This window comes from Spermophilus citellus (assembly GCF_964194105.1).
Source record: "Spermophilus citellus genome assembly, chromosome: 16".
Taxonomy (NCBI): Eukaryota; Metazoa; Chordata; class Mammalia; order Rodentia; family Sciuridae; genus Spermophilus; species Spermophilus citellus.
This window is the reverse complement of record NC_138196.1, coordinates 6,194,545-6,209,019: the sequence shown is the minus strand read 5'-3', so window position 1 is coordinate 6,209,019 and position 14,475 is coordinate 6,194,545. Positions and strand designations below refer to the sequence as shown.

General features: G+C 50.7%; 1 protein-coding gene across 1 annotated transcript; it reads right to left on the bottom strand.

Annotated features, from left to right (window-relative positions):
* Nucleotides 1-838: 838 nt before the first annotated feature.
* On the bottom strand, nt 839-4,129 carry LOC308635064 (protein Wnt-6-like; the record flags this gene model as incomplete). Its single annotated transcript, XM_081269325.1, is given in 5 exon segments — nt 839-1,623; nt 3,205-3,255; nt 3,259-3,539; nt 3,750-3,970; nt 4,122-4,129. Coding segments are annotated over 5 exon segments (1,023 nt in total). The 3' UTR covers nt 839-1,161.
* Nucleotides 4,130-14,475: the final 10,346 nt, after the last annotated feature.

Here is a 14,475-nt window from a genome sequence, read left to right as displayed (position 1 = left end):
GAAATGGGGTGATATTCCCATTGTTTATAGGCACATAAACTGAGGCTAGGTTAGCCTATGTTATAAACTAAGCAGTAGCAGCTTCAAACTCAGAGCTCTTGAATGCAAAGCTAATCCTTTGTCCTACATTTCATTATTTGGACGGGGGAAAGTGAGGACTTCAAATACCCACAATTCCCCCAGGTTTCTCCAGAACTGCTCACATCCCTTTACCCCCAACTTTCAAAGGAGCCAGAAGGAAGGTGGTGTGGTGGGGTGCCAAGAAAAAACTCTTTTCCCCTCCAAGCAGGACTAGAAATGTGTGGGCAGTCTTTTCAGTGCTAATAGAGGTAAGGTTAGTTTTGACCACAGAAGAAGCTGGTGTTGCTAATCACCTAGTTTCATCATATTCTACAGTTGATAAACTGCTTTAATCTCATGGATTTGGCTGGCCCCAAAAGCCTACCTTTGAATTCCCCAGGGGCCACAGAAATAAACACAATGCCTAAATATGATGGACAGGGCTGGCCCCAGAGCAGAGCACACCAGAGGCTTCTTGTCTCCCTTTCCTGGACCTTCTCGTCCCTTTAAAGTGGAATCACTGGTTCTTCCTCACGTGCAGGCTCCCACTGTGAGACAAAAAGGGTAAAAGTGTGAAGGTACAGGATTTCCAGGAGAGTCCAATACGGTGGCAGAGGAGACAGGTACCCAGGTGACAACCTTTAAGATGCTAGTTCCATCAAAACCATCTCCCTTTACACACTCCTTCTCGAGCCTTCTGGCAGCCCGAGGGAGACCAGTCCTCCTCTCAAACCATGCATCTAGTCCTATTGGTTTAAATATCTTTATTGATGCTAAACTCACCCATCCATCCCATGGCCAGTGGTTCTGAGGAGCCCCTCTCCAGAGGCCTAGAGACCGCCTTTTTGGTTTCCACCTAGAGGGTTTGTATAGTCTCCCCCAGAAACTCCCAGAGCGCCTCTCCAGAATCCGTCCGGCGTACTTGGCCTTAGTGGGCGGATGCATACCCCAGGCCACTGTCTCCAATTTCCCTAAGCCTGGGAGGTGGAATTTCCCAAGGAAAGGCTGGGCTCAGGCAGCGCTCCCTACTGGAGCCCAGAGGTCCTGCTGGTGCCGAAAGGCGAAAGGCGGCTCTGCGTAAATGGTGAGCTGGGCAGCGGATCAGAGGCAGAGGCTGAGCTCCTTGCGCACGCGGCAGCGGTGGCACTGCACCACGCAGCACCAGTGGAAGCGGCACAGGCAGTTCTCCTCGAGCTGTACGCTCTCTTGGCGGTGCCCACGGCCGCAGCACAATAGATCGCAGCCACTGAGGTCCCGGGCACTGCTGTTGCAGGCACGGCCGCGAGTGCCTGGCGAGCCGGTGCGCCGGTTGGGGGCACAGAAGTCTGGCGAATCCGCGGCGTACAGGAGGTCAGCGCGGCCTGGCGGCTTGAGCGTGCGAACGGCGGGCAGTAGGGCCTTGCCGTCGTTGGTGCCCATGACGCGTGAGGCGCCGTGGAAGCGCTCCAGCAGCCGCGCTCCCACCTCGCGGAACGGGGGCAGCTTCTGCCAGCAGGTGCGCAGTGCGCAGGAGCCGGACAGCCCGTGGCACTTGCATTCGGTGCGCGTGTGGCTCCGCACGGCCTGAGGGGAGCAGGGGAGGGATGGGGACAAATGAGGGGCACGGGGCGGGGAAAGGCCCATAAGAAAGAAAGAAAAAAGATTGGGGGCAGGAGGTATGAACCGAATGGAGGATAAAAAACAATTTAAAAAGGGAGAATGCCAAGCGAGGAGGAGAAAATTAAGGAAGCGACAGTTCAGAGAGAAGCGAGAGGAAGAACGACAGGACGGAGAAGTAAGAGAAGTGGAAATTGGGGGGACAGTAAGTTCCATAGAGATTCCAGCGTCCAAAGCCAGGGAGAAAGCAGAATGGACGGACGCCAAGGGTGAAATTCTCACTGGAAACTGGGAGAGGCGGGGAGAGGGGGCAGCTGTGGAAGCTTAGCCTTCCTGCCAACCTGGCCTTCTCATTCCAGCCTCTCAGGGCCCCAGGCTGGGCTGAGCAGACACAGAGCCCGCCTGGGCGTCTGTCCCCACCACCCCTCCCAACCCTCTCGACAGGTATGCGGGCCTGTCCGGACATTCCTCTCCTGGCCCCCTCCTCCTTGCCTGCCCAATGCCTCAGGCTGGAACCCTAAGGGACGCACAATGTGTGTGTGTGTGTGTGTGTGTGTGTGTGTGTGTGTTTCCCTAGAACACTCTAGGATTGGGGCACAGGGCGCAGGAGGGCCCCAGTGAATACACTACTGAGAACAGAACCAAGGAGGCTTCCCTCTTCTTTGTTGTTTGGTCTGAGGCTGGGGTCTAAGAGCCATAATCCCACATGTACCAGTCAGATGGCCCATGAAAATCAACTGTAAAGCTCAGAGGTCAGGGGCTAACTTGACCTACAGATTTGTGTGACCTCTCTCTCCCTGACCCTCACCTGCCCTACTTCTAGAACCATCCGACCCAGGTAGGTTTCTTATCCCTCAACAATAGTCCTGGGACCCTCTTCACAGCAGAGGGGGGATAGTAGGGTGGGGCTGCCATGGCTCTGAGCATGTGAGACCTGATCTGGGGTTACGGGGCAACCTGTTGGAATGCCCAGAAACAGAGCTTTCCAGGTCTCCACCTGACCCCTTCCTCCCTCCGCCAGGTTGGGCCTCTGGTCCTTCACTCCTTTCCAAACCTGCTTTCCCTTCCAGCCTGCTCTGGGACCTTTCTAGGCCTCCCTCACTTCCCTGCCTCCAGACCCCATACCTTTGTCCCTGCTTCGATTCTTGCTTCCATCCTCCATCTTTGTCTCCTTCTCTTGCTCCTGACCTGGAATCCAGATCTCTACCCACCCCAGCTTTGCCTCACCTGTCTTGTGTCAGAGGTCCTCTCCCACCTTGGGTTCCTAAAGACCCTGGTTGCTGTTCTCTGAGTTATCAGCCAGCATCAGGCCCTCCGAAGCCCTGTCCACTTCTGGATTGGACACCTCTCCTCTCACCTTCCACAGGCATCCATGTCCCTCCCAACCTTCCCAAGTGCCTCCTCTGTCCCGTTCACTCTCACCAACACACTCCTTCACCGACACTCTTCACTCACGCCCACACTTCCATAAACATGCTGCCACCCACACTGTACTCGCCAGCACACCATTTCCTCACTGACCCCGTGCACACCCCGGCCCATACGCACAAGCCGGCCTGCCTCATTGTTGTGTAGTTGCACCAACGCTCGGATGTCTCCTCATCCCTGCTTGTGTCGGGCATCCATAAAGAGCCTGGACTTCTCATCCCCAAAGTCCACGTCGTCACCACAGCCTCCCCACTCCCAGGCAGCGGTGGCGTCTGGGGAGCCTGCGGGTGCAGGGGGCCCTGGGGTGCCAGGCAGGCTGGAGGGCCGAGGAGGGGCCCGACCCCGGGGGGCCTGGCAGCCACACTGCAGCAGCTCGCCCATGGAACAGGCCTGGGTGACCGCGTGGCTGGCGCCGGCAGCCGTAATTGCAAAAACGAAGGCGGTCTCCCTAATGTCTGTGGATGAAGGAGGGACAGTCAAGCAGTAGGGAGAGGCCTGGGAGACAGGGTCTATGCAGGGTGTGGAGGGGCAAGGTGGGCCAGGGAGCCCAAGATCAGCGGGGAGGTCGGACTCAGGCATCCTCCCCCAAACTCCTCCCCTCTCCTCCAGCTTTCCAGCAGAGAGGAAGCAGCCCCCCTCCCACCAGGCCATCTCCCCACACTGACCCTGCTGCAGGATGCGCCCAAAGGCTTTGCTGTGGCTGGAGCAGTTCCAGCGTCGGAAGCAGAACTGGAACTGGCACTCTCGCACCCCAAGCCGGGCACCCCGGGCTAACTCTGCTACCACTTCTGGCTCAGCCTGGCACAACTCAGCCTGCCGCCCTGCCAGTCGCCGTGCCTTCCTGCAGATGCTGGTGGGGTCCATGACCAAGGGGCTGCCCACGGCCCTGGGGATCATAGAACAGCAGGTCAGGGGTGTAACTCAGAAAAGAGCAAGCCTGGAAGAGAGTGAGACCAACCCCACTCAGCCCATAGCCAGGAGCTATGGTGTGCCTCCCTATCAGCTGAGATGAAGGTTGTCCTATCTGGTTCCCTTACCATGCCATGTCTGTGTCCCCTCTTGACTACATTCTAGACTGAAAATTGCTGAAGAGCAAGATGCAGTCTCACTCATCATTCTGTGTACATCTTAATTAACAAATTCTTATGGGAACGTGACTCAAGATGAAGGCAGTTGGCACAAGGTAGGCCAAGGCTAAAATTCAACAGGCCTAGCCAAAAAGGGAGACAAGGAAGAAATTAGCAAAAGAAAGATCAAGAAGGCTGTCAAAGAAAGCATACATCAGAAAGAGACACCAAAGAGCCAGTATGGTGATACACACCTGTAATCCCAGCTTCTTGGGAGGCTAAGGCAAGAGAATCACAAGTTCAAGCCCAGCCTGGGCAACTTAGCAAGACCCTGTTTCAAAATAAACAATTTAAAAAAGGGCTGGGTATGTAGTTCAGAGGTAGAGCACTCCTGGGTTCATCTCTAACACAGAGAGGGAGAGGGGAAGAGAGAGGAGAGGAGGGGGAGAGACGGCACACAAAGAAAAGTAAACAGCATCAAGGAAGGATCTGGTCTTAGTGGACCACAAGATGGATATGTTGGACAGACCAAATGAAAGGGAGGCACCATCCCAGGGCCATAGAGGGTCATGAGATGTTAGAATGGCTAGGGAAGGAACCTCTGGGGAAGGTCATACCCCCTCTTTAACCCAGGTATCTCCTTTGTAGAACGGGAGAGGTAGGCTTAGATCTCTAAGGTGGGAGCCTAGAACTACCCCCATATCCTCCGTTTCCCTGAATTGAAGAGCAGAAGGAAAGAACTAGGGACCGAGTCTCTGCAGCATTTCTTCAGAGTAGGTAACACTGACTCTTCTTCAGCTCCAAGGTCTGTGGCTTTCCCAGAGCAGGATGGCAGCAAGCCAAGGCCTATGCCCTGGGGTGACATATCCAATTGGGCAATGGGGGTGTGTTTGGCTTGGTGGGTAAAGACCTCATGGGAAGTTCCACACACTTTCAGAAATCCCTCTGCCCTTGCCTTCATTCCATCTGAGGAGAGAGCTGACATTTAGTTTCCATAGGTTGTCAGCCAAGAATTCACACCTGGGGGGAACCCGTTTAATCAAATGGCCCCTATTTGAACACTTAACTGGGATCCTTGTCTTAAAGAAATATGTGGACACAGCACTTGGAAGGGTAATTTGAGACCATCCCAAAACCCTCTGCAAAGGGCAGAGATAGACTGGTTGGGAAGAAGGGTCTCCAGAGAAAATGTAGAGGAGAATCATGGCAGATGGGTGAAAGGTCAAGGTGACCTACTTTTCAGCTTTGCTTGAGTACATATCTGCCCCACTGTCCCCATTCGCTCCACAAGTACAGGCTGCCCAGGCATGTTCTGAGATGTAATGATCTTAAATAGCAGAAAGAGGAATTTAGGTCTTAAGGTAGAACTCAGCACTAAGGATGAGGTGTTGTAGGAAGATATGTAAGCTCAGTATTTTAAGGCTTCCTAACACTCTATCTATGATGGCTTGATCTATCTATCTATCCATCTATCTATCTGTCTATCATCTATCTCTGTCTCTCAGGTAGGATTAGGTTGCTGTCATCATCCCTACTCACATAGGGATAGTTCAGGAACTATCTTTTCAATGGAAAGATTTATACTCCAGACAACTCTTCCATTGAGCTTAGGACCAGCCCAACACCAGCCCCTCTCTTTCCCCAATCCCAGAGAAGGGACAGATGGAGCAGAAGGGAGTAGACAAAAGCTGGAGATCCCAAGCTGGTTCTTAATGCCAGTGACCCTGGAGATTTGATCAGTCTCTATGTATCTACCCATCTATCAATTTATCTATCCTCTCTCCATTCACCTATCTCACCTCATTATAAAAAGAATCTGAGCAGCCTCCAGCATAGCTAATACAGGGTCAGCAGCTTAGACTATGAAAATTATGACAGTCTCATTTTCCTTTCTCTAGCAGATTTTCAGATGCCTAATTTCTATTTACCCCCAATGTTAACTATGAAAATTTGCATATTATGAATCATGTTACATATGAATAACATATGTAGTATATAATACAATAATGAATACCATTTAATACATGTTTCTGAATAAATGAATGACCATCTTCCCAAGGAGGAAATCCTCCTCTGAGCCCAGGCCACTGTGCATGTGTTATTTCATGGCTCCTGATTCACTTCCTGACATATTTTTTTTCCTACTGGCTGGGTGAGGCTCTGCGAACTCTCCACAGCCCCTGCTGCTAAGTTTCCCAGCCCCCACCCCCACCCCACTCTTGCCCTTTGCTGACTCCCATTCCCAAGGTTGACTGGACTTATCTTCCAAGGTCACTCTGCCCCATCCCTCTCCTCTCCCTCCTCCTCCTCCTCCTATGAAGGCAGGAAGGAGTGGGAACAAGCAAGGGAGAAAGGCAGAAACCTCTTGACCTTGTCTGCTTCCCAGGAGCTAGAGATAGGAGAGGAATCGTGGGGAGTCTTCAGGGCAGGGCCCTCCAGGAGATGGGGCTGGCCCTTCACAAGGTCCAGGGGCCGCCTCAGAGCCATTCCTGGTCTGGGTCTGGCTCCCGGGTTGGCTGGCTTCCTGGGAACTGGACTTGTTTACGAGCTGGTCAGGAGGCGGGATGGGCAGTGATAGCAGCTAGAATCCCAAGGGACCAACTTACTCCCTGCCTTCCCATCCTTGCTTCCATCCCAGAGACATAGGAAATGAAACAGAAGAGGCATGGCAGGGGCACCCCGGGCAAAACACTGTACAGAGCTTCTGAACCCTGGATTCTGCCAGCTCTGTGTGAGCTGAGCCACTCTGAACAGATCAGTTCCCACTTGGGGCTTCAGAAAAATGAATTAGAAGGAAAGCCTCATCCTCCCACCCCCAAATTTAACATTTGATTCCAGATCCAGGACTAACGGCCTCTCTCCCCAGTGTCCCTTCTTCCTTTACCTTCCTTCCTTCCCTTCTACTTCCTCAATGATCCCATCAGGAGATTTGGATTAAACTGTTTTTTGGGCCTCTGGATCAGCCCAGAAAATATATGTTTCTTTGGGGAATTTGCATATCTTAGAGTCTGGAGGGCAGTGGTGGTAGGAATATTCAATATATAGAATCTGCAGTTCTAATCAAACTACCATTACTAGAAAAGAGCTTGTCCCTAAAATAATTCAGAATTCAGACAAGAAAGATCAAGGCCTAAGAGCTTGGCCACTTGGATCACACTAAAGTCTCTCTCCCATGGACCATAATTGGTAGGATCAATGCCCAGGAAGATGCTATCAGAGGTCAGCCAGTTTCTGCTGGTAGCCTCTGTAGACCTAAGCTCCAGAAGCCCCAGGGTTCTAGATTCCAACTTATCTTTTCACCTTTATTTAGAGGGTCAAAGAAACTAGTCCACCCCTAGCCACCTCACCCCTGTTACACAGATAAGTGTCAGGCCCTGGCCACTCATTGGAGGTTTCCCCACTGCAAGAAAAGTTAGATGACATAAAAATCTAAACAAGGTTGGAGGAAATGACTTTTGTGAGGTATGGGAAGACCCCAGGTGGCCTCTCACATCTTCCTCCCCACGCCTCTTCCTCCTAGCAGGGTTCTGAATCCATCCAGACCATACCACTTAATTTGTAGACTCAGAGCCAATATCTATGTACCCCTAAGTCATCAAAATCCTTGCCAGCATCTCTCCAAGCTCAACTCAGAACCCACTGGGCCCTGAGGAGCCTCCCTTGAGTCCCTGCCCTCCCCTCCTCATCACCCCAAGTGTCCTAGCAGTCACTCACCTGGGGGTGCTTACTGGTTTGCAAGCAAATTTGCTTGTTTTATCTCTCAATTAGATAGAAAACTCATAAAAGACAAAAATCTCACAAAGGGCATGGTGTCATCAGCAGGGCCCATCAGGGCTTTAGGGATTGATCAGACTTGGGGTGGGATCTGGGCTCTGCCATTTACTTGTTCTATGAAGTTGAGTGAGTCCCCAACATGTGATGCTGGTACTTAGTATTTGTTGAGTGGATGATAAAACTTACCCTTCTGCTCCTGTTTCCTCAATTGGAAAACGCAAATAATAATGCCTACCTCCTTGCCTGGTTACCTGTGCCAAAGACCTATCTAGAGGATGGGTTGAGACAAGGACTTCTGGTCATCCCATTCACTTCATCTAACTCTTGGGTCTGCACAGCACAGGTGGTCTGTTTGGCTTCCTGAGAACACCCTTTTCTCCAACTCTCCGCCTCACTTCTCAGCCTGGATCTGTATCACCTCCTCCTTCATCCAGCCCTGCCCAGGTATATGAGTACCCTCTAGGGCCCCTCTTCTTCCTCAGCAAGCACTCCTGATGGGATCATTGAGGCCAAAAGGCCCACAGTCCATATGGGTGCCCAGCCTCCTCTGGAGGGTCTCACAGCAGGCCTTCCTGTATTCCCCCCCCCCCAGGTCCCTAGACTGACCCCACCTCCCAGGAGCCAGCAGAGGGAGCCCTGAGCCCTGGGGCTGTGGGTGGGGGCTGTATGGAGGTGGAGGAGGTGGGTGGTGGAGAAGGGGCAGAAAAATATTGCCTGACGGCTGCTGAGGCTGCCGGGCCTGTGCCCGCCCGCCTGTCCTGTCCTGCTCTGTCTAACTCAGTAATTACTGTTCCCCCTCCCCCAGTCCCTACCCCCACCCCAACTACCACATGAAAGCCAGTGATGCCCCAGCTCCATTAACCCCTGCCTCCCCACTGTCCACCAGTGACCCCCATTCCTTCCCTCCTCCACCCTGACCCAATTTGGTTCCCTCTGTCTGTCCTCAATGCCTCTCTCTTCACGGCTCCTGGAGAGGCCGGGGCTTTGCCTTCCCTGAGAGACCTCACCATATAAAAGGGTTTCCTACTGGTCATGGCTCTGGGAGGCAAAGCAGTGGACAGACTGGCTCTTAAGTGGATGCACGAGGAGTCTGTTGCACACCTTCTGCTCTCCCCAGTAGGGTGGGGAGCACCCATCTGGGGGTGGATAGGGGAGCAAAGGGGCCTGTGAAAGGCCTTGTGGCCCTTTCCTGATGCCCACCTGCCACTGCACGCAAGGACTGAGCTGAGCAGAAGGCAAACTCTCAGCCCCAGCTCTCGGCTACCAGTATTCTGGGGCACTGGGCAAGTCACCTCCTGTCCCTGGGCGTCCTGCTCCCACCATGAATATTGGACCAGATGATCTCTGAGTTCCTTTTAGATCTACTTCTAGTTTAAACAGAGGACTCAGAGCTGATGGAACCAGGCAGAAAACCTCATGGCAAAATTTTCTCCCTCAACTCTTCCGGCGTTCCAGCTGGGGCATGGAGGTCCGGAGCCACTCTCACCAGTTGCAGAGGATAGGTCTTTTCCTAGTGTTCTGGCTCTACTGGCCCCCAGCCTGGCTGCCAGCCCTGCCCAGCCCTGCCTCATCCCTTCCACAGCTGCACTTCCCCATCAAAGTGTTCATTCTGGAATCCCCCTTGCTGGGCCCTGGTGAGCAGGCCTCCCACTGACCTCCCCCCACCAACTCCTCTCTTCTGATGAGAACAGGCAGGAGGGCCGCACCCCCCAGGAAATGTCACAGTGCCAGGACTCTGGTGGGCCCAGGGCATACTCTGGCCTGGATCAAGCCAGCCTCCTTCTGCCCCTGCCCTTTTCTGCTCACAGCCTCATTGTCTCCCTTGGGGAAGCTGCCAAGGCGGGAGGCCTGGAGTGGGGAATGGATAGCCACCCTACCCCCATCCCACCCGACCCTGGAGCTTGGCAGGGGCCAGCAACAGGACTGACCATGAAGGGTCAGGGGTCCCAGATTAAGACAGAATTGGAAAGGGTGGCCAGGTCCGGCCTGGGGTGGAGGTGACAACTGGAAAACTTGGGTGTTAGGAAGAGGCCAGGGTCTTTCCCTGCTTCCCTGTGGAGCCAGAGATGAGGCTATCCTAGGCCTCTGGTGCCTGTTTCCTTTCCATATGTGAAGTGGGGGTGGTGAAGGCAAGATGGGATGTGGGAGGGGACTGGGTGGTGTTTTTCCTAGTGGAACAAGAGGAGTTAGTTTTCTCTTTCAGAGAAAAAATAAAACAGAAAGAAGAAAGGAAAAGAGAAGGGAGATTGATTTAGCACTTCCATAAGAGTGAGCTCTTTTCTACATTCACTGATTGAAGGTATAAATAAAGATGGGTCAGACATTGTGAAGAACTTCCTGGGGGAGAGCAGGAGAGGAGCAGGGTAAGAGGGGGGAGCTGGTGAGCCAGGATGCCAGAGCCTCTCCTTCTCTATCCCACTCTGGGGACTACTGGTACTAGAGCGTAAGGTGCATGGCCTGAAGGCAGTGAGCTGGACAAGATGACCTCAAGAAAGCCTGGCCAATGTCCTGGAATCGGAGATTCTGAGATTCACAAAGACAATGGTTACAAGATGGATAAAGAGACACAGAGAAAGAAGCTGGCAGGAGAGTCCAGAATACATGCATTGAGATGGGGGGGGGGGAGGCAGAAAGGAAAGGGGAGCAGAAGGGAAACTTCTTTGGAACCTGAAGCCAGGTCCCTGAGCCAATTTCAGGGCCTGAGTCACCCTCCGCCTAGACCCTCCTTTCTACTCAGAGGTCCTCAAGGCCCCTTTGATCCCAGCCTGGCCACTGCTGGTATGTCAGAGTGGCTGCTGTAGGTCCTGCTGCTTTCCTGGCTACCATTTGGAGCTCTGACCAGCATCCTGAGAAGTAAGGAGAAGAAGGCCAGCAGAGCGCGTCCTGGACATCGGAGAATGACCTGAAAGCTCCCAGCTAAAGTGAGATGGGAGGGACAGGAAGAGCCTCAGGCCAACTACTGAGCCAGATCCCACCCACCAGCCTAACCACCCACCAAACCTGACCTTGGAGGGCAGTGGTGAGGTGGGGTGGGGACTGGAGTAGGCAGAGTGAAAGATCAAGTGAATGGGAGTCAGGGCTTAGACCAAAGGAATGAATCTTCAGAAATCCAGGAGAGGGAGGGGGCTGAGGCAGGTGGGAGGGTCAGGCTCTCTCTGAGGCACCTCTGAGTAAGGCATTCTCAGCCACCTTATCACCCAGGCCCCTCACTCTTCACCCGGCTCACCCTGCAGCTGTGCCATGAAGGCCTCTGTGTTCTCCCACACCTGCCCTCCTCAGATCCTCCCCCACTCCCTGCATCCCAGCTTCAGGGTCAGTCTCTGAGGGACCAGGCTCCTCTTGGCTTCCACCCAGCAGTCCCTCTTGAACAAAGAAACCCCCACAGATACAAACCCCTAGAAAGACTAATCAACCAGTTTGACAATATTCCACAAACCTATCTTCAGCACCTACATTGTCTTGGGCCTGGGGGACCCTAAAAATATAAAGACTCTGACTTCCAGGAGCAGGATAGAGACCCCACAGCAGATGGTTGTCAGTAAAATGCAGTAATTGCCCAATGCTTGGGGCACTGGGAGCATAGAGAAGACAACTGAAGGACAGAGAAACAGCTTCATGGAGGAAAGTGGAATTTTAACTGTAAGGATTAGAACGATTTGACAGATGAGAAGGGAGGAGAGGGAAGGCAACTGCCACCAGAGAACAACCCTGACCCCAGACCTCGGAAAAAGGCAGAGTTAGGATAGGTGTGTTTGAGAAAGGAGAGATCCCTTTACTAAGTTTTAATTGGGAATCTAGATTTTGAATTTAAATTAATCACATTTTTTGCCCCCTGGGGACCTTGGCCTGGAGAAGCTGGGCTGTGAAGAGTATTTCTGAATGTCAGGTCATTTCCCCAACTAAACCTCCCAGCGAGCCTTCCAGGTAGAAAGATCGTTATCCCTACTTTATAATTAAGACCTTGCCAGACTGGGAGGGAAAGTGACTTGCCCAAGATCACTGATTTAATGGCTGAGATTAGATCTCAGGTCTGTTTGTGCTACTGCATTGTGCTAAACTAGGATCAAAGAGCGCATGTTCCCAATTGAGACCATGATCATCCTCAGTTTGCCCCCTTATTGACACCCAGGAGGGATGTCTTTCCCGCATCACGGAAGAGATAACCGCTGGCAACTGGCTGTGTGGGCATCCTACTTTATCTCGCCAGAAGAGAGGATTTGCCTGCCTAACCCCTCCTTCCAAACCAGCGAGGTGGGCGAGGACTGGAGTGTGGGAGTTCAACCAATGAATTGGTAATATGCAAATAGAGAACCTTCTGCCTTCTTAGGATTGGATGATCCATTAGCACTATTGTCCAAATCCCTCCCCTCTAAACGCTGAGCTATTCCCGGCGGGTTTGAGGCTCCGTAGACTTAAGAAAAGGGGTAGTGGGGGGGGGGAGACTTCAGGATTTCGATCTCTGAGCAGACCAGGCGGGCACCCACCTTCCTCGCTCTGCCCATCCCTCAAGGCTCAAAACTCCCGCAACCTTCGCTGGCTAGTGTCTGCCAAGGCTAGATGCCAAGACTTTGAAGAAGCAAAGATAAAAGGGCTGCCAACACAGAGCTGTTAACACTGCTATTGGCAAATGCAGTTGCAGAGGAATGTGAAGCTCCAAGACCTCTGGGAGGCAACTTGGCATATCTTCCTAAATTGAAAATGCACACATCCTTTGACCCAGAATCTCTACTTCTAGGAATTATTCCTACAGACAGATTCCTATGTATACCCAAAATATGCACCAAAGTTTTTGACACTGGTTACTTTTGGGAGGCACAGGCGTGCATCTGAAAGTGAAAGGGGGATTAAGTTTCATTGCATGTCTTTTTATACTATTCTGAATTTTTTATCCTGTATATGTGTTATTTTCTAAAATAATATTTGTCAAAAGAAAATCCAAACATGAAATATCTATCCGAAAAGATATCTTTACGGTCTATGCCTGAACCTGTTACTAAGAAACTTCTTTTTATTTCCATGCTACATAGCTAGAGTGTCACCTAAATTTTTTCATGCTCAATTTCATAAACTTATTCTTATACACAGGGAATTTGTGTAAGGCCTCTGGATGTGTTTACCTTCTGCATAGCAAAGTACACCAATTTAATTCAAAGCCTAGCAGTTCTAAACACTTTTGGAATGAAAACTGAGGGCTCCTGCGTGTCCATTATGCTTACAAGCACGCCAATACAATATCTAATTTAATCCTAACAACTCTATGAGCTATGTCTTATTCCCAATTTATAAATATGGAAATGGAGTGCAAAAAGGTTAAAAGACAGGTTCTCTGTGATGTAGCTTGAAAGTGGCTGAGTCTGGTCCCTGTGCAAAGGTTTGCTACTTTCTACAACATCCTCCTGCCTCCCAGACTATATTAACTTCCAAAACAGATTATATGAAGCTATTGGTAAGTTAAAATAAGTGGTAAAGTGTTCATTTCAAAGAAACACAGACTAAGAAATGATAAAAGACAAAATATTTTTCTTTTGACCAGAAAGCTAAATTTTGAAAACTAGAATGCTAGTCTTCATCTTCTCATCTCCATTTGAGTACCCTTTAATCTGAATAGAAACCTTTCACTAAAACAGAATTCCACGTAGGTGGCATCTCCACCCCAGTCTTCTTTGGACTGCCATCAGAAGGATCAGGGGAACTATGTCAAGCCAAGAGGTACAGGACATTGCCACTGCTTTCTTTCAATCATTAGACTCAAGGCCACATAACGGAAACTACACTGGGAGTAACTATTTGAATCTGTGGAGAGAAATGAGACCCACAAAAGTCAGAGATTTGAAAAAAAAGCAGTGGAGAGATAAGTAAAGAATGCTTCTCTTAAATGTTAGAAAAAAATATTTAATTATTGCATTATAGAATAGGGAAAGCTTTGAGTGAGTTTCCAAATATCCTATGTGATTGCTTCCCAAATAAAACAGGCAATGCTGCCAAAAATTAGACTTGAGCCCATGGCAGAAATCTTCTAAAAATATTCTAATTATAAGTAATCAAAATGGATGATGGATTGGTTTTATACAAATATCTGTTGAGGAGTTTTCACCTAGACAGCACTGCTGTTACCCAGAGGAGGGAAGCTATCGCTTCTGCTCCACTGACACTGTTCATCATTTTGCCTAGACCCTTCAATAGCGATGGCTCTGCTTCTCTGTCGACCATCTGTTGTCATCAACATGAAGGATCTACATAAATCCCTACTAGTTGCTGTACCTCAGAAACAGCCCCTCCCAAAGCCAGCCACTAATTAATTGCTGCTGCTTTAAAACTCTGAGAAGGGGGAAATCAATCTACATATGGCCCCATCCCCCCAATCACAGACATCCATGCGCACGGCAACTTTCATCTATACTTTAGAAAATGGATGCAGTTCAGCAACAGTTAAAGACCAATCTCTTATGCTTTTTATGCACTTACATAATTGATTCGCTAGATAGTGCACTCTGCTTCCTTATTTAATAAACATGTTAATGATTTCAGACAATTACTCAAAACTGCCTAC